This window comes from Suncus etruscus, chromosome 12 (assembly GCF_024139225.1).
Source record: "Suncus etruscus isolate mSunEtr1 chromosome 12, mSunEtr1.pri.cur, whole genome shotgun sequence".
In the NCBI taxonomy this organism is placed as follows: domain Eukaryota; kingdom Metazoa; phylum Chordata; class Mammalia; order Eulipotyphla; family Soricidae; genus Suncus; species Suncus etruscus.
This window is the reverse complement of record NC_064859.1, coordinates 20273321-20292353: the sequence shown is the minus strand read 5'-3', so window position 1 is coordinate 20292353 and position 19033 is coordinate 20273321. Positions and strand designations below refer to the sequence as shown.

General features: G+C 42.1%; 1 protein-coding gene across 1 annotated transcript in view; it reads right to left on the bottom strand.

Annotated features, from left to right (window-relative positions):
- NPAS2 (neuronal PAS domain protein 2) overlaps positions 1-19033 on the bottom strand; it is a 166623-nt gene that overhangs the window by 56831 nt on the left and 90759 nt on the right. Inside the window, 3 exon segments of the mRNA XM_049785143.1 lie at positions 2883-2972; positions 8594-8685; positions 16544-16692. Coding sequence (XP_049641100.1) covers positions 2883-2972; positions 8594-8685; positions 16544-16692 — 331 coding nt within the window.

Below are 19033 nucleotides of genomic sequence, written 5' to 3'. Positions count from 1 at the left end.
TTTTTGGGTCACACCCGGCAGCTCCCAGGGATTAATCCTAACTCTGTACTTAGGACTAACTTTTGATATTGCAAACCCAGCAGCTGTGTGCAAGGCAAATGCTTTCTCCACTGCGCTATGGCTCCTGCCCTGAACCTTCCATCTTAATTCCCCTGTTCACCCACCCACCTACAGGGATGTAAGTCTATGGTGAGCAAAAAGGAAAATGACAATGATAATCTTGGTTACAACTGAGCTAGAAGTCAATGGAATTTCTATTTGGGTAGTGTCCAGAAAGTGTTCATTCCCTTCACAGCTTAGGGATGCCTTAATATGTGTCTGGGTTTGCGTCTCTACACATAGATACAATATGCATTCAAAAAGGTCTAGAATGATGAAGCCTGGATCATTCCTGGGCCATCCCAAGTTAAGAAACAATTTTTTTTTTTTGGATCACACCTGGCTGCACTCAGGATTTACTTCTGGCCTTACGCTCAGAAATCGCTTCTTGTAGACTTGGAAGACCATGTGGGATGCCGGGATTTGAATCGCTGTCCTTCTACATGCAAGGCAAATGCCTTATCTCCATGCTATCTCTCTGGCCCCCAAGAAACAATTTTTAAAGGGGTCCTAACTTGCTCCATAATTTCAAATCAGAAGAGTTATAAATTTATGCCCTAGTTTTCTCCTGATATAAACAACATGGGACTGATTGTTATAAAAGCATAAAGTATCAATATGAAAGCTTTTTACACTCAAACAGGTATGAAGTTCTGGACTTCATGCATTGGTCCACAGGAAGCTACATTTTACTGCTTCCAGTCAGAACCCATCATTGCCCCTCACTTCCATTCAGTGGAATACATAAACATTCTCTCTCTTCTTTCCTTAGCCACCCTCAGAGCAGGCCAGGGAGCAGGCAGGTGAGGCCACTGTGATAATTCTGCACATTAGCCAGTGAGATATATAGCCTAGACCTAAAACTGAAACAAAACTATACTCTCAAAGCCTTATGGACAGGCAGAAAGTTCAGGGCTTAAGACTCTTTTCTTACATGCAGACCACAGTTTGAATCCCAGCACTTATATATCATCCCCTAAGTACCACCAGGAATAATCTTTTTTTTTTTTTTTTTTGGGCCACACCCAGCGTTGCTCAGGGGTTACTCCTGGCTCTCTGCTCAGAAATAGCTCCTGGCAGGCACAGGGGACCATATGGGACACTGGGATTCGAACCAACCACCTTTGGTCCTGGATCAGCCGGCTGCTTGCAAGGCAAACGCCGCTGTGCTATCTCTCCGGGCCCCAGGAATAATCTTTGAGCTCAGCCCTGGGCACTGCTAAATTTGACCCAAACCAACCACCTTAGGGATAAGTGTCTACAAGCCTCTTTCAACAGGAGAGAGAGAGAGAGAGAGAGAGAGAGAGAGAGAGAGAGAGAGAGAGAGAGAGAGAGAGAGAGAGAGAGAGAGAGAGAGAGAGAGAGAAAGAGAGAGAGAGAGAGAAAGAGAGAGAGAGAGAGAGAGAGAGAGAGAGAGAGAGAAAGAGAGAGAGAGAGAGAAAGAGAGAGAGAGAGAAAGAGAGAGAGAGAGAGAGAGAGAGAGAGAGAGAGAGAGAGAGAGAGAGAGAGAGAGAGAGAAAAGAGAACAACCAGAGTGGGATACAAAGCATATGACCTAAAGAGGACAGACTACTTTTCTGGGCTCCAACACAATGACTAGGAAAAGGAAAACGGGGCCTTGATCTCCGTAAAGAGGAGGATTTTTGTAGATATGTTGGACGGTGAGTGGCTTCTTAGGAATAATATAACTCAGGAAGACGTGGTGTCCTGGGCCCTTAGCAAGGCCCAGCTCATGGCTCGAGGGGGACACCGTGGTCCTGGGAATCAGAGTGCTCTACTTTCATGGGTGTGACTGGCATGAGGTGAGGCAAAGAAAGCTCCTTTAGCCTCTACCTGGTCTGAGATGTCTCCCTCTGGGAGCTGAAGACACGCTGTTAAGTGTCCTCGATGTAGATACCGACCTTCCACTCAGTTGCTGGGCCAGGAGACAGTGGAGTGGGCTTGAGAAGAGAGACTGTTTTACTGACCCCTGTCCTGGGAAGCTGCCATTCAAGGCCTGACACTGTAGAGATAAATAACAGCTAATTTGGGTAAGCTTCAGAGGAGTCCTCCAAAGCACCTGGTTTCCCAATTCAGTGCTGACCAGTGTCTTGCATCCTTTCAGGGGGAGTGGAAGGGTTGCAATTTATATTCAAATGCAGAGTAAGAGACAGGGAGTGAGGAAGGTGGCTATGAAGGAAGAAGGCAAAGGACAGCTCAGAGTCTTCGTATTTGCTCCTCCCACCTCCCATCCATCTTCCTATGGCCTCTTCCAGGCTGCCATGGAGCAGGAGCTGTGGAAGTCACCTTTTCTTTCCAGCCCATTCAACTTGCCTTATTCTTCAGGTGTGCCTGTCCCAGGAGCCCCTTTCACACCATCACCTCATCCCACCCATCATCTGTCACCTAGATGCCACCACAATTAAGTTTCCAGTCAAATGCAATCCCTGACAGTGCCAATGTCACTCGGACACACTCCCCATATGGCCCACTGATATATGACCTGAAATGTTCTCAGATGACCTGGACATCCACCAGCCAGAAAGCTACTACTGCCCAGCACATGTGGTTCCTGGTTCTGGGAGGAGAACAAGCTGACCCACATTTCCCACTCCAGGTCATAATTCGAGGGACACTTGCATGGCTGGTTCTAGGAACCTTATGTCTGCCCTTCTCCTTCTTTGCCAGGCTCTGGGCTGGGGCCTTTGAGTGTGATCCCTTCCCTCACACCTGGACCCACACAGCCTTGTGCCACCCCACATCGATACTGTGGGCTGGCAAAGGCTGTGGGAGCAGACACTCACCGGCAAGTGTCCTAGGAGAGGAGTGATGCTGTCGGAGACATAGAGGATGCTGCCGTCTGGTGTCACAGCAATGATAAAGCCATCCAGTGCCTGCAGAGATGCAACAGTCATACAGGGTGAAGCCAGGTGAGGGGAGGGGCTTTGTATTCCTTAGAATGTTCCCGTGAAGAATCTCCTGTCCATTTCTGCCTCACCACAGTTTCATTGAGGAAGGGCTGGGAGCTCACAAAGGCACCAAAAGGCTCCATCCAAAAAAATATCTGCCCTCTTGGTATCATTAAGCAAAATTTGGCGATGAAAATTTACCTGAACAGTTTTAAATATCCAAATACTTTGGACTAACTCAGAAACAGCACAACTACTGTGAAAAGAGTGTGATATTTGACCCAGTAATAGGATTTTAAATTCAGCAGTAAAAATGTATAGAAAAAAAAAGATTTATGGAAAGATAACAGGGGGCCAGAGAGATAGCACAGCGGCGTTTGCCTTGCAAGCAGCCAATCCAGGACCTAAGGTGGTTGGCTTGAATCCTGGCGTCCCATATGGTCCCCTGTGCCTGCCAGGAGCAACCCCTAAGCACACCACCGGGTGTGACCCAAAAACCAAAAAAGAAAGATAACAGACCAAAAGATGTATTAAAAAGAACTGTGGGGGCTAGAGCTAAAGCACAGCAGGAGGGCATTTGCCTTGCATTCAGGAAACCTGGATTCAAACCCAAGCCTGACAGAAATAATTTTGTGAGCTTAGAGCCAGAAACAACCTGAGCACTGTTGGATCTGATCCAAACACGAAACAAGTAAAAACAACCAACCAAATAAACAAATAAAGTCACAGGACATGGCTGACCATCATCTTCTGAGGGAGCCATGTACCAAGAATCTTCACAGCATCCCTTTGAAGCGACAAGGGAAGGGCAGGGCCAAGGCAAGAGCTGCGCAGGACCAGTAGGCCTGGATGGTTTTCCAAAGATGGAAAATTGTATTTGCGCTGGAACTGGTGGCAGAGAAGAGGAGTGACACTCATTTTCTCAGACTCTCCTGCTGTTTGTCCTCCTAATGCACATCATGCTTTCATTAGACACACCTGAAAGCTACTTTCTAAGATCTAGATGACATAATTCTAAATGATGAAGGCATCCTGGTTCTCAGGTTCTCAGGGTGCACCAAATGGTTAAAAGGAATAACTAACAGTGTCAGCCCTCAGCCCACTCTTCCAGGACCTTTCCATGGACCCTGCCTCTGTGAAAGAGCAGATTTCCCTGACAGTCAAATGTTCCCACACTGGGAAAAACGAGCAAAGACAAAACCAACGTTTAAATCTGTGCTTAGAAAGTTCTAGAAACAGGTTAGCATGCACTCCCGCCAGGGTGTTGCTGAATATCTACCTAAAAGGCATCATTCTTGCCCTGTAAAATGGTGAAAGAAGGAGGTGCCTACAAAAATGCCAGTGGTGCAGGAGAGTTCCTTCCAGCAGGAAAATGATCACTGGGATATTAGAGAATTTTAAACTTATAGGATATATTGAGAATATAGTAAAGCACATTAATTTTTTCCCCTTTATTTTCCTTTAAAAAAGTTTTGGCCACATACAGTGGATTACTTTTGGCTCTGCACTAAGGAATCACTCCTGGCAGTGCTTGGGGACCATATGAGAAACTGGGGATCAAACCTGATTTGGCCCCATACAAAGCAAATGCCCTACCCGCTGTGCTATGGCTCTGGCCCCAAAGCACAATTCTTATGCATGTATCTGTCCTTTAAATTTCATCAATGGTTTTTAATTAAGAGCAATGTTATGCTCCCACTTCCCCAAAACTTCTGGCAACTGGAGGAGGTTTGAAAGGACACTGGTCTGCAAGGTGTTGGCATCTGGCAGGCAGAGACCAAAGAAGCTGAGAAACACTCAATGTCTAGACAGAATTATCAGCCCAGATGGAAGCAGGGCCTGGATTTGCTTGATAATTCATGGAGAATATACAGATATGCCCTCCTCACCTTCCTTTCTTCTTCCCCTGATGTGTCTTTTTTAATTGATTTTATTTATTTAATTTCTGTTCAGGGGTCACTCTTGGTGGTTTTCAGGGGACCAGGTGGTGTTGGGATTGTACCCCTGCATGCTAAGCATCTATCCTGGCCCATCACACTATCTCCCTAGCCTCTAAATAAATTGGGCTTAGATCATGTCTTCAGTGTGTTTGAGGAAGGGGGGAACAGGGCTACAGAACCTATTCTGGAAAATAACAATTAGACCCTGAGCAAAGTGAGGACAATACAGATAATGTTCTTTTCCAAGGGCCCAGGCCCCTCCTGGATTGATAGAGGAAGTGGGTGTTGAAAAGCTGAAGTTATTTATAGATGGGAGATAACTTTCACCAGCTCATTGGCATTTTCCATCCAATACCCAAGATGCACTGAGTCACTATTGGAGAATGTTGCTCTCAGCTCTCAGGCCTCAGCAGCACCTGGGCATGACTCAGCGGAACAGGAGTGCCAAGGGCTGCATCCCTTCCCCAGGAGAGTGACCCTGGCAGGAGCCCATAGAGGACAGAGGTGCCCTCACAACCCACATTTGTGCCAGCTCCACAATAGAGGGGAAGCAAAGGCACTTCCTGCTCGTTCCCCACTCCTGGGAGTGTCACTGCTTCTCTGGGACCAGCCCTGGGCAGAAAGAAAGGACCATGGTACATTTCTCCATCAAACTCAGAAGAGTCCGGAGTACCCACTGCTAAGAATTCTGCATTAATTTATCTGTAGGCATAGCCTGTTAGCTTCTGCTAGACCAGTTTGGTGTGTCTGTAAGGAAGGACTTGGGTTTTTTTTGTTTTTTTTTTTTGAGGGGGGATTATTTCAGTGGGAGCCATACCCAGTGGCACTGGATATGGGGTCACTCCTGGAGATGTTGGGGATCACACGTAGGATTCCTGCATGCAACACTTTGATTCATTTCCTTGGTTACCTTGGTTATTCATCTCCTTGTTCTCTGAGCCTTCCTGAAATTTGGGTTGGGCCTTTTTGAGAGAAGAGGAAAGGAGGAGAGAATGTTCCCCATAGGACTCTCAGGAGTCCACTTCCTGGGATCTGATGAGCTCAGTGTCATGAAAAATGAGAGGCCACTGGCCTCTATGAGCTCCCAGAGAGGCATGTGCAACTGGGCGGAATCATGGTGAAGATGCAGCTGAGAGAAAGCTGAGAATGGGGCTTAAAGCAGGAGTGGGTCGGGCCTTAGAGGGAGGCTGGGTGGGCACTCCAGTTACTCACTACCAGGGCCACATCTGAGTGGCAGTTAAAATCCTAAACAGAGCAGGTGTTTTTTGTTTTCTTTTTAACTTTTATTTTAGGTACCACGGTTTACAATTGGGTGCCATAGAATAGGATATTCTTTTTTTTTAAATTGCTTTATTTAAGCACTGTGATTACAAAATTGTTCATTGTTGGGTTTCAGTCACACAATGTACACCATCCTTCACTAATGCACCCTTCCCATCACTGATGTCTTCCATTTCTCTCTCACCCCTTACTTGCTCTAGGGCAGGCAAATTGTTTCTCTCTCTCTCTCTCTCTCTCTCTCTCTCTCTCTCTCTTTCTTTCTCTCTCCCCTCTCTCCCCTCTCTTTTGATACTGTGGTTCACACTATTGTTAATAAAGGGGTGCCCTGTTTGTTAGTTTCTCCACTTTCTTGTCCAGAGCAATCAGTCCCATCTATCATGGTCCTAGCAGATCCTTCTCTACTCTAGCTACGCTAACTGCTCTTTGAGGTGAGTTTTCTACCCCGGGCTGGACCTCCTGACCTTTGTCTCTATTGTCTCTGGGTATTATTACCATGCTATTTTTTGTTTTCCTTATATACCTCAAATAAACAGAGTTCTTTTATCTTAAAAGTACTCTGGTTTCCCCAGACTCCACAAGGTTACAGTTCATACTAGAAGGTCTACAAATTTAGGGGCTAAATCTCCTGCATCATGGGGCTGGAGAGATAGCACAGCAGTAGGGTATCTGCCTTGCATGTTGCTGACCCAGGACAGACCTAGGTTCAATCCCCTGCATCCTATATGATTCCCTGAGCCTGCCAGGAGCAACTTCTGAGCACAGAGCCAGGAATAACCCCTAAACACTGCTAGGTGTGGCCTCAAAACCAAAACGAACCAAACAAACACAAAAACTCTCCTACATCTTGCATGATTTTCTTTAGATCCACTTCAAGGAGTTTACACAGGGAATAAGGAAAAAATATCCAAGGAAATCTAAAATCTTCTGTTTCTAGCTTTTCCAATCCTTTCATTTCAGTCTTATCTGCACTAAAATACTTATTCACTTTTATTACTTTATAAAATTCTCAAACATCCCTGCTATCCTGTCAAAGCTAGTGGGAAAAGTGTGTGTGCAGAGGTGATTAAATGCTCACGAGGTGCATTTATATGGCAGAAAGCCCTCACTAGTGTCATCTATAGGCTTATGGAACTTTGAGTGAAAGGAACAAGGAGCTCAAAAATAAAGCAATGGCAAATTGCTTGACTATCCTTAAATATGCCATTTTGCTCAACATTAGCTGAGATTATTTTATTCTTTATCAATGCTATAATAAAACACTGTTGAAGGAAAGAATGTTATTTGAGAAATTGCTGTACTTTGCCCTAAGAATTTAAAAGATACAGCAACTCATGGAAAAGTGGCATAATGATGCATTAATACAAAATTTTTTACAAGCAGCTCTAAATTTAACATACTTAAAATGCATTTCTTCTGGAGAATGTTCCATCTTTTCTTTAAATATAGTTCACAAGTAGATTGAAGTTTCTTTCTTCCTATGCAGTTGTTCAATAACATGTTTATCTTTCATAATATTTGGACACCTTCATCTTGGCATTCTCTTACTCCAGGACTTTCTGTTTTCTGCAGAACTAGTCTATGGAAATTAAAGCTATTTTAGTCTTCTATAAGCATGTAAGACAAGGTATAGAAAATTTTATCCTGAGAAGCCATTCTCTGGACACAGTTCAACTTCCTTCCATCAAGACTTCCCTCCCAGTTCTGTCTCATTCCGGGGCTCAGACCTCATGTCTGGGCCTGTCCCTTCACATATAGTCCTACCTCTCTGAAAATCATCCCAGTGTGGAGGTCAGAGCTTTGGACTAGACTCACCCTCATATAGCCACAGGGACTTTCCCCACATCCAACTGTGGCAAGGAACAAGGCCATTGGGTGGTATCAGTTGTGAGCCAGGAAGGGGCATGGGCGCTGGGTGGGGAGAGAGAAGCCACTTAGGGTTCACCACCACAGGCCAAGTTGATGGAATATGAGCTCAAATTAGAAGCAACAATAACCTTAAGGGACAATTTTATTTTCAATGTCCTAGTGGAGGAAGAGGTAGACCAACTATCTGCATTCTAAAGAGGAACCAATCTGAGCTCAGTGACTGTGCAAAGAAATAATCTCCCTTCCATCAGTGGCTCACTAGATGTAGTTCCTGCCCTTCTGGTTCCTATCCTGTGCAAGGACTCCTGTGTCCAAGCAGCCAGGCCGGAGGCTCCAGGAAGGCGCTCCCTGCTCAGGCTCCATTGGGCACTCCTACTGCAGTTCACCTACCAAACACCAGTAGGCACTTCTTGAGAGCTTGCTTTAGGACCTCTTTCCAGGCCAAGAGCGAGTGTTTTCTTTGGGTCAGAAACATTCTAATTTACAAGACATCGAGTGAATTTGAAAACTACATTTCACCTCTAACATCAGCTGGGTGAATTCTTCGTTGCTCAGGAACGATGGTTTCCAGTCCTGTTGAATGTCACGGATTTCTGTTTGGGCTGAGACTTCTGGAAAAAAAAAATAACAGTAATGAGAATAATGAGTTTTTCTTTTCTAAGGCAGCTAGGAATCAGAACTAACAGATGAAATGCATGCTGTTTCTATGCCACTTTGTGTGATCCTCTGTGTAGTTTAATTAAGGAAGCTAACGGAGCCATATGTTGCTCTGATTTCTAAGGACTGGAAGCTTTGATTGAATAGACTGGAAAACATTCCTTGTTGTTTTTACATCCTTTCATGAAGCTTATGCGGAAGGGAGTACCCCGCTCTCTGCATGGGTATAAAGCCTGAAAATACCTTTGAATTGCTGCATGACAAAGCCTGTCATCAGTGGTTGGAGTTAGGTAGTTTCTACTTCAGGACAACAATATGAAGTCTGGGATGACTGGAGAGACAGTAGTGATGGGGAGCTTGCTTTGCACAAGCCAACCTATACTGGGTCTGCTCCTCAGTACCTGACTGCACCAGGAATACTCCCTGAGCACTGTTAAGGGTGGCTCAAAAACAAAACAAGAACAAAAATTTGATATAGTGAGACATGTTTGTAAGCTCCTTCTACATGGTTCAGATGAAGCAAAAATATGGGAAAGAGAGTTTCAAATTTTCAGGAGAATCTTGAACTTGTGGTAAAAAATCTATTGTGTTTACATGGAATGATCTATTGTTCATCATTTCCCATGGCTGAAGTTTAATGTAATTTACAAATACATGTTATGTAGTTGCTTTTAATGCCAGAATTTACTGCCCTCAAAACTTTGAGCTAACTTAGAGTTGAATTGTTTAGATAAAAAAGATATAATTCCTCAGTACTGAAGATGCCATTCATGTTATAATTCATAATTATAGGTCCACACAAGACTCCTTAAATATGCTAATCCTTTTGCATTTTGAGAGAATGTTGTTTTATTACTCAAATGTCTATCATTCTATCACATTCTTACAGACACTTCAAATGCCTTAGAGAATGCTTTTCCTCCTTCAACTTATCCTTCACCTTGAATCGAATGTTTGCTCCACTCTATATAGTAAGAGGTTTCTTTAGTGTCACTTTCTTGGCACTAGAAAATAATCCATCATATACACCTATTACTGAAAGCAACTGTTTAGTTCATTTGTGTTTAAACAATTTGATTTTTGTCCTTGGTTCTTAAGGTTTAACTCATACATATTAACATATAATGAATATGCTTATTATATAAAAAAACATCAAACGCCTCCAGTTAAAGCATGTTAAATCAGTAAATAAAAGTCAGTGTTAGAATTGGATCTCTGTGGTCATTGATGGTATGAAGCTATGCTACAGGGGACAGTGCAGGGTGAGCAAAAAGTTGAAGTCAATGTGGGTTTTAGATAGCAAGGGGTAAAAATGACCTGGGAGTAATTTTCGCAGGAAAATACTGCAATGAGTAATGGAACCTCAACGTTCTTTCATCATATAACTTGTAGTTACAACTCTCCACCCAACTGCTCCTGGTAGTATAAAGAATAAAGAAACAACTGGACTAGATACTCTATTGGGCTGCCTTGATTCATCACATTTGCCCACTGTGTGGTGCGACTACTTCCACTGGTCTCATTTCAACCTAATATGAAGTCAGTGCCCCTCCAAAACTCCGGAAAATTTAACCATCTCCTTTTGCAAGTTGATATAAGCTAGCTCCTGCTCACAACTGGGATTCCATCCCAGAAATTCATTGGTCTGTGAGGTGTGACTCAGTTCCATGCATTTTATAAGTTCCTGGGGTGATGGTCTAGGAATGTGGTTTAGGAGACGCCTGTCCTACAGACGTGAGGCTGCAAGTTCAATGTCCAGGACCACCCGATGCTCTGTCTGTGAGCCCAGAAAGAAGTGTTTCTGTCTATGATCCAGCTAGCATCTGGTACACTGTGATCCCAGGACAGGAGCAATGCAGGCAAAGCACATGTCTAATGAATGAGTACAGCAAAGGAAAGGACAGGGGGAATGAATGTCAAGATGAATGTCAAGGTATGTATCATAAAAGCCTATATATCTATATAGAGATATATATCTATACAGTCATATGATTCTAATAGTGGGTGGGAGATCCAGCATCAAAACAGTCACATTGCCAAACAACAACAACAACAAAACCAGTCATGTTGCAAAGAGTGATGGTATAGCTCTGCTATACCTGACAGAACCCCTACACAAGCCCTAACGGAGACACAACTGAACCCTGGGAGTAGATCAGAGGCCAAGTACCAGGCTGTAAGGACTACCCTCAAGGCTGAATTTGATCTTGCTGGCACAAAGCATGCAGTTCCCTGTGCACCACTGCCAAATGTGTGTGGGCACTGCAACTAAGAATGTGAGCACCACAACCAACATGTGAGCTAGTATGTTTATGGCAGTGATGACCAAAATGGAAGGGAAAGAGAAAAAAAATAAAGCAAAATAAAACAAAACCTGGGCTCTGAATACAGACTGCTTTATACTTTACAGTTCTGGCTGTTGGAATTGAGAAGCTCAACATCTCTGTGCTCACCATGTTCGTCTGTGAAATGGAACCAACTCAGAGCATTGCTGTGACATCAGAGGTGTGGAGTCTGTGTGGGCCCTTTAAAAAATAATTGGCCTGTGTGAGCCTAAATGCAATGCTGACAAGAATCCTCTACTCAAGTAAGTAATCCTCTGCTCATGGAGGTGACATTCACAATGAATTATAAGTAAAGTTATCTGTTTTTGTGTGTTGCTATGAGTTCATTTTTTGTTCCAATAACTATATGCCATTGATTCTATTTTCTTTTCAATAATGGAAATTACAGAGGATGTGAGAGAGTCTGGTGAACCTTTAAATGGTTGCATTTTAGAGGGCTGTGCAGAAATCTAACTGGCAAAGACGTATCTCCTTACAGCAACGAGAATGGCCTATGTGCAAAAACAGGAAACAATCAGTGCTGATGAAGAAAAAGGACTTCTCACTTCCCTGTGACAGCTGATGAAACTGGAACGGTCATCTGGTTCTGCTTCTATGGAAAACCATATGGAGATTTCTCAAGAATTGAGTAAGAAATCTCAGAGGTTTCAGAAATCCCATTAAGATAGAAAGAAGTTTGCACACTATGCTCATGGTAACACTGCTTAAATGGAAAAGTCCTAGAAGGAAATAACTGCCCAACCAGAGAGGAGTATCCAAATAAATTATGGGAGAAAAACAAAATTGTGGTGTCTTAACACAATAGTCCACTACACAGATGAAAGAAAATGAAATCTTGTGTTTTATTACAACTTGGATGGAACTGAAGCATGTTGTATTGAATAAAATGTCAGAGGACAAGTGTTGGATGTCCTCACTCATCTGTGGTATATCAAAAAGCCAAACAAGGGGATGGACAGTGCCCAGTAAAAACAAACCCTTAGATGCTGACAACAGAATTGAGGTTAGCAAGTGGAGCTGGAAGAAGGCAGGGAATAGATAAAATGGGGAGGGATAAGAGGAAGTAGAAGATACATGAGAACAGCAGTGAAGGGTCTTTAACATTTTGATAGTAGTGCAGAACTTTGAGGGTCAAATGAATAAATATGAATATGGTAAATTATATTACCTCAATAATAACAACATAAAAAGAGGGTTATTGGATCTTATGAAAAGGGAAGATAGAGATAGGCACTCCCAGTGTCGGCTGCATTCCTGCTGACTGATCCTTTCTAGGCCCAGATTTAAGGGCTCTGTAATTCCACAGCAGACAGAGCCCAGCATAAATGTCACACTGATGAACTTGATCCCAGCTGTCCTATTTAACAGCTGTCCTGCTTCTCAGTGGCACTGACCTAGTTTGAGTAATTTGCACAAAACATCTTGGTAATCAAATCAACCTGCTATTTCACTTGGCAAAATCATTATTTAGGAAATATAACCATTCTGATTAAATTATTGGGAAATCAAATCCCGCTGCAGCACTTTATTCCAATTCTACTCGCTCTTTTACCAAATGCGATGAATATATTCTTTACTCTCCCTAGGCAGCTTTGGGGGAGGAAAAGAAAGGGAGGATGTAACCATTACTGTCACATTTTTAAGAGGTATAAACAATCATTTAAGAAATAATAAAAAGACAAAAATATAAAAAGACTTGATATCCAGTATCCTAGCCATGTCTATGGCTATGAGATCATCTCATCTAGGAAGATGTTCAGTGAAAAAGAAGCATCACAGGAGCATCGTAATGATGTATGCAATAATCATCTGACATTTCTGACTTTGTTATTTTGACATCATTTATGGTTAAGGCAAAAGGAACTTTGCTCTTCTTGACTGTTCATAGCTATTTAACCATTTTTAACATTCCATTATTTTTGGAGTGGGTACCATCCACAGGGAATGTTGAGGCAGAGTTGTTAGTCCCCAAAGTGCGAAAGGTTTCCTAAGGGGGAATTGAAGGGATAGAGGGTGGTTTACAAAAGAACTTCAATGTTGCTTTTGAGAGTAGATTCATATTATGAGATACTCTATCTAGGGGCCTTTAACTGCTGATCTACAAATTGATTCCAGCCTGCTAGGGCAAAAAGGTTTAACACACAGATCCTGCAGTTGTCATTCATGGGCAGACCTATGACCAGTGCAGAGACATGGCACCGATCCTCAGAGGGGAAGAAACATTAAAAATCTTTGAAACAGGCCATGGCCTCTGGGTAGAGACAGATTAACCTCACAAAAACCATGTACTTAAGCAGTTGATTCCATCCAAATAAGATCATAATAGGTAAAAGTGCTTTCTTTCTTTGTTTTTTTGTTTTTTTACTTTTTGGGTCACACATCACAGTTCTCAGAGGATACTCCTGGCTCTGTGCTCAGAAATCGCTCCTCTCAAGCTTGGGGGAACCATATGGGATGCTGGGAATCAAACTGGTGTAGGCCCTGTGTTGGCTGCATGCAAGGCAAATGCCCTGCTGCTGTGTTGTAGTTCTGGCCCCAATGTGATTTTTGATAGTAGAAACTAGATCAGAGAATTCCTGTGAGGATCAGCAGTAGATCAGAAGAGACCTTATTAGGGAAACATCTATTTCCTTGCCTGGGTGTTGATTTTCCACCTGTGTTTGCTTTTTGATGATTAATTTAACTACAGTTGTTGTGTTTTCTGTAGTATGTGATACTTTTTATAAAATATTAAGACAAAGTATTCTGGAGCTACTCAGTGGGTGCTCAGAGCTTGTTTCTGATTCTGGCTCATGGATCACTCCTGGTGATGCTTATGTGGTTGCCAGGATGAAACTAGGGTTGACAGCATGCAAGGGAAGTGCCTTTCCCTTGTTAGATCTCTCCAGAACTCAAATATTTTGTTTTTTAAATAAATAGAATGCTGGGATAACTGGACATCTACATGCAAAAGGGTAAATTTGGACTTCCACATCAATCTGTACAAAAATGATCAAATATTGGGGCTGGAGTGATAGCACAGCAGCAGGGCATTTGCCTGACACAGAATGAACCTCGGTTCAATCCCTGGTGTTCCATATGGTCCCTTGAGCCAGCAGCTATTTCTGAGCATATGGCCAGGAGTAACCCCTGAGTGTCACTGGGTATGGCTCAAAACCCAAAAAAAGATCAAATATTAAATGTTAACCTGCACTTATATTGAAAAATTTATCACTATACAGTACTAAGAAGAAAATACATATTTTTATAATTGTAGACACTGTTTATTATATAAGAAATCTAAGGCAATATTACAATAACAATAATAGAACTTTATCAAACTTTAAACAATAATAGAACTTGGGGCCAAAGTGGTGGCGTAAGCTGTAAGGAATCTATCTGCCTTGTGCATGCTAGCCTAGGATGAACCACCATTCAATTCCCCAGAGTCCTATATGGTCCCCCAAGCCAGGAGTGATTTCTGAGCTCATAGCCAGGAGTAACCCCTGAGCATCACCAAGTATGGCCCAAAACCTCTTCCAAACAGAACTTTATCAAAATAAAAAATAGTGAGGGGAATTAATCTCCTTTTAATTAAGGGGAAAAGTTAATCCATAGAATGAAGGGAATATTTGAAAATTATATATCTGATAAGTATCTAACATCCATAAGATCTACAAATAACATTTATAACTCAACAACAGTGTTAACATTGGGCGAAAGATGCCAGAAAGAGGCTGGAGTAATGGTACAAGTGAGTAGAGCATTGGTTTTGCATGAGACAAATCAGGGTTCAATCTCTGGGCAACCCATATAGTCCCTCAAGCCCACTAGGGAATGACCCCTGAGTGCAGCTGGATATGGGGGTGGGGGAAAAAGGCAAAACATATAGTATAGTGGGTAATGTGTTTGCATTGTGAGAGGTCAACTTGGCTTCAATTCCTGGCACTGCATACAACCCACCGAGCACTGCCAGGAGTGTTCTATGAGCACAGAGCCAGGAGAAAACACTGCCAGGAGTTAGCCTAAATCAAGAAAACAGTGGGTAGAAAAAGACTGGATATGTATTTCATTAAATAATATTATAAAATGATCAATAAGCACATAAAAAGATCATGAAAGACTCAACATCATTAGTCCCTAGGGTATATGTATCGAATTCATAGGGAGGTATCACTTCATACATATTAGTAAGATAATAATAAATTCCTACAAATACAACCAGAAAATAACAAGTGGTGTTGTTGAGCATGTAAAATGGTTTTGCTGTTTAGAAAAACAGTTTGGCAGTTCCTTATTGCTTGAACACTGACTTATCATTTGACTCATCAATGCCACTTCTATTCAATTTCATTCCCAAGAGATTTGAAAATAGATATCCTTCCAAAACGCATTCATGACTGTTTATACCAGCATGATCTGTAACAGTTTCAAAGTGAGAACAACCCAATAGTTCTCTACTGATAAATAGAAACCCCAAATAATCTATCCTTAGATCAAAGTATTAATTTAGGTTATAAAATGGATTAATACTTATACTTTCATTATACTTGCTCAACTATGAATCCTGGATGAAATAAGCCAGAAGCAAAGGATCACCTATTTCCTGATTACATTTCTATGATATCCCCCAATAGGTACATTTTTAGAGAGAGAGAATCTAGATTTCTGAGAACTGAAGAAAAGTGAGAAATGGGGAAGTACTGCTAATAATGTAAACAGTTTTCTTTGGAGAATGATCAAATTATAATCATGATGGTTGAAAATCTTGTAAATTTTCCAGAAACCAATTTGTTGGGCATGAATGACATCACAATACAAATGGAGTAGGTAAATTGCTTTATATTTTACTTTTTTTTTTTTGGGGGGGGGCCACACCCCGGCGGTGCTCAGGGGTTACTCTTGGCTGTCTGCTCAGAAATAGCTCCTGGCAGGCACGGGGGGACCAGATGGGACACTGGGATTTCGAACCAACCACCTTTGGTCCTGGATCGGCTGCTTGCAAGGCAAACGCCACTGTGCTATCTCTCACGGGGCCCAATTTACTTATTATTATTATTATTTATTTATTTATTATTTATTTTTTTTTTTTTGTAGTTCAGGAGACTAGATGGTTTAGGGAAGGTGTAGAGATGGAGAATCTTGCCCAGTCTGTTGCAAGGAAAGGCATACATGGGCACTGCATTTCCTTAGGGCTATATGGAAAACACCTGGCCCAAACATTCTGAATCAAGATGTTCCCACAGTTCATTCTACCCACGTGGGATGGGTGCTACCTCCAAGGCGGACTTGAACTATGGCAGTTGGTGAGTGCTTTCTCCTCAACTTTCTAGGTGTGAGGTTATTATAGGGGAGATTTGCTTTCCAAGGAGGTAATCTGTAACCTGTAACTGGTTAGACTGAGTTTTTCCATGGGGAAAATGGGAGTGCCAGGGGAAGAAACCCTCAGCAAATGGAAAGGACAAGAAGAGACAAGCGTGACCTTTACCATTGTGCTTCTGCAGAAAACCAATGACCTTCTCCAACACGGTGGTTTTGTCCATTTTCCTTGTATTGCCAGGAAGCATGGAGCTAAGCTCCTTAATGAGAACATTGAACTGGTCCCGACGCTTCTTCTCAGACTTGTTTCTCGAAGCTCTGTAAAGGCAATAAGCACAGGGTCACTGGATCATTTCACTCCGAAAACGTCTTACTGCAGAAGGGAGATTTCTTCCATAAGGTGGGTATGCTGTTGGGATCATCTTATCAAAACTCTTTCAGGAAAGGAACTTTGACCACATTTCAGAGCTGAGCAATGTGGACAGAAAATTATCTTGCTAGACTGTTGGCCACAAAGAGAGACAGTATTAATAAGGAAGTTCTGACTCAGATGCGAAATCTTGCACTGGCTCTCTTAATTGCCAGATGCTACCACTATAACCATAGTCAACTTTCACTTAAAAAAATGATTACTCAACCTCCCAACTTCCCCCCTGCCTTCTGCTGGGGCAGATGTTTTACTCCTCTCTCTCTCTCTCTTTCTGCTCTCCCTCTCTTTCCCTCTCTCCCTCTCTCTTCCCCTCTCTCTCCCCTCCCTCTATCTCTCTTCCTCCCTCCCTCACTCCCTTTCATGCAGGGGTACCATAATATCACTTTATCTCTATTCAACACCTAGTTCTTGTCTAGAATGATCAGTTCAAACTGTCATTGTCATTTTGGACCCTTCTCTACCCTAATTGCACTGCTCCTCTTTTCTTTCTTTCTTTCTTTCTTTTTTCTTTCTTTCTTTCTTTCTTTCTTCTTTCTTTCTTTCTTTCTTTCTTTTTCTTCTTTTTCTTTCTTTCTTTCTTTTTCCTTCCTTTTTTTCCTTTCTTTTTTTTTTTCTTTTCTTTCTTCTTCTCTTCCTTCTTTTTTCTTTCTTTCTTTCTTTTTTTTCTTTCTTTTTCTTCTTTCTTTCTTTCTTTCTTTTTCTTTCTTTCTTTCTTTCTTTCTTTCTTTCTTTCTTTCTTCCTTCTCCTTCCTTCCTTCTTTCCTTCCTTCCTTCCTTCCTTCCTCCTTCCTTCCTTTCTTCCTTCCTTCCTTCCTTCCTTTCTTTTTCTTTTTTTCTTTTTTTTTCTTTTCTTTTCCTTTCTTTCTTCTTTCTTTCTCTCATCTCTCTCCTTCCTTTTTTCTTCCCTTCCTTTTCTTTCTTTCTTTCTTCTCTTCCTTTCCTTTCTTTCTTTCTTTTTTCTTCTTTTTCTTTCTTTCTTTCTTTCTTTCTTTCCTTCTTTATTTCTTCTTCTTCTTTCTTCTTCTTTTCTTTCTCTTTCTTTCTTTTCTTTCTTTCTTTCTTTCTTTCCTTCCTTCTTCCTTCCTTCCTTCCTTCCTTCCTTCCTTCCTTCCCCCTCCCTCCCCCCTTCCTCTCTCCTCTTTCTTTTCTTTCTTTTCCTTCCTTTCCTTTCTTTTCCTTCCTTTCTTTATCTTCCTTCCTTCCTTTATCTTTTCCTTCCTTCCTTCCTTCCTTCCTTCCTTCCTTCCTTCCTTCCTTCCTTCCTTCCTTCCTTCCTTCCTTCCTTCCTTCTTTCTTTTTGTTTTGTTTTTGGGCCACTCCTGGAGAATTTCAAGGGTCACTTCAGCTATGCTCTCAGAAATCGTTCCTGGCTTAGGGGACCATATGGGACACCAGGTATTGAACCCAGGTCCATCTTGGGCCAGCTGCATGCAAGGCAAACACTCTCCCGCTACACTATCGATCTGGTCCCCACTGCTCAACTTTTTAAGGCAAGCTTCCTACCATGGACTTGTTCTCCTGGCCCTCATCTCTATTATCTCTGGCTATTATTACCATGCTATCTTTGATTTTTCTTATATCTCATAAATGAGTGAGATTATTCTATGCCTATCCCTGTCCCTCTAAACGGGAACACTGATGGTGGGAAATATGCACTGGTGAAAGGTGTCGGACATTATAAGACTGAACCTCAATCATAAACAACTTTGTAACCATGGTGTTTAAATAAAAGGGGAAAATTAAAAAAAATAGTCACTGTGAAATTACAAAGTTCTTAATAATTGGCTACAAGGTTCAACCCAATCCCTTTGCCAGTGTCCATTGTCCTCCACCAAAGCTCTGCCAACCCCATTTGCTTCCCACCACTCTGCTTCTACAAAAGGTATTTTTTAGAAAAAAATTAATTTAAAGAATTACAATTTGCAGTTATTGACTACTGAATTTTAGGCATATAACATTTTAATACCAATTATTCCACTAGTGTCAACTCCATCACCACTGCTCTCAGACTCATCCTTCCCCCATCTCCTGTCCCTGCTCCTTTGACAGGTACGTTACAAAGTTCAGTGGTTGCAGCTTAGTCTCGTTTTCAGTGTTGCTGAGTCTGTGCTTTGGATTTAGAGATAGACCACTCCCCCACATCACCAATATAATAGAAGCTCTGACTTCCTCCATTTTTTACTTTTCTCACCTTCATTCCTGCCTTGATTTCTTTCCTTCTCTGCCTTT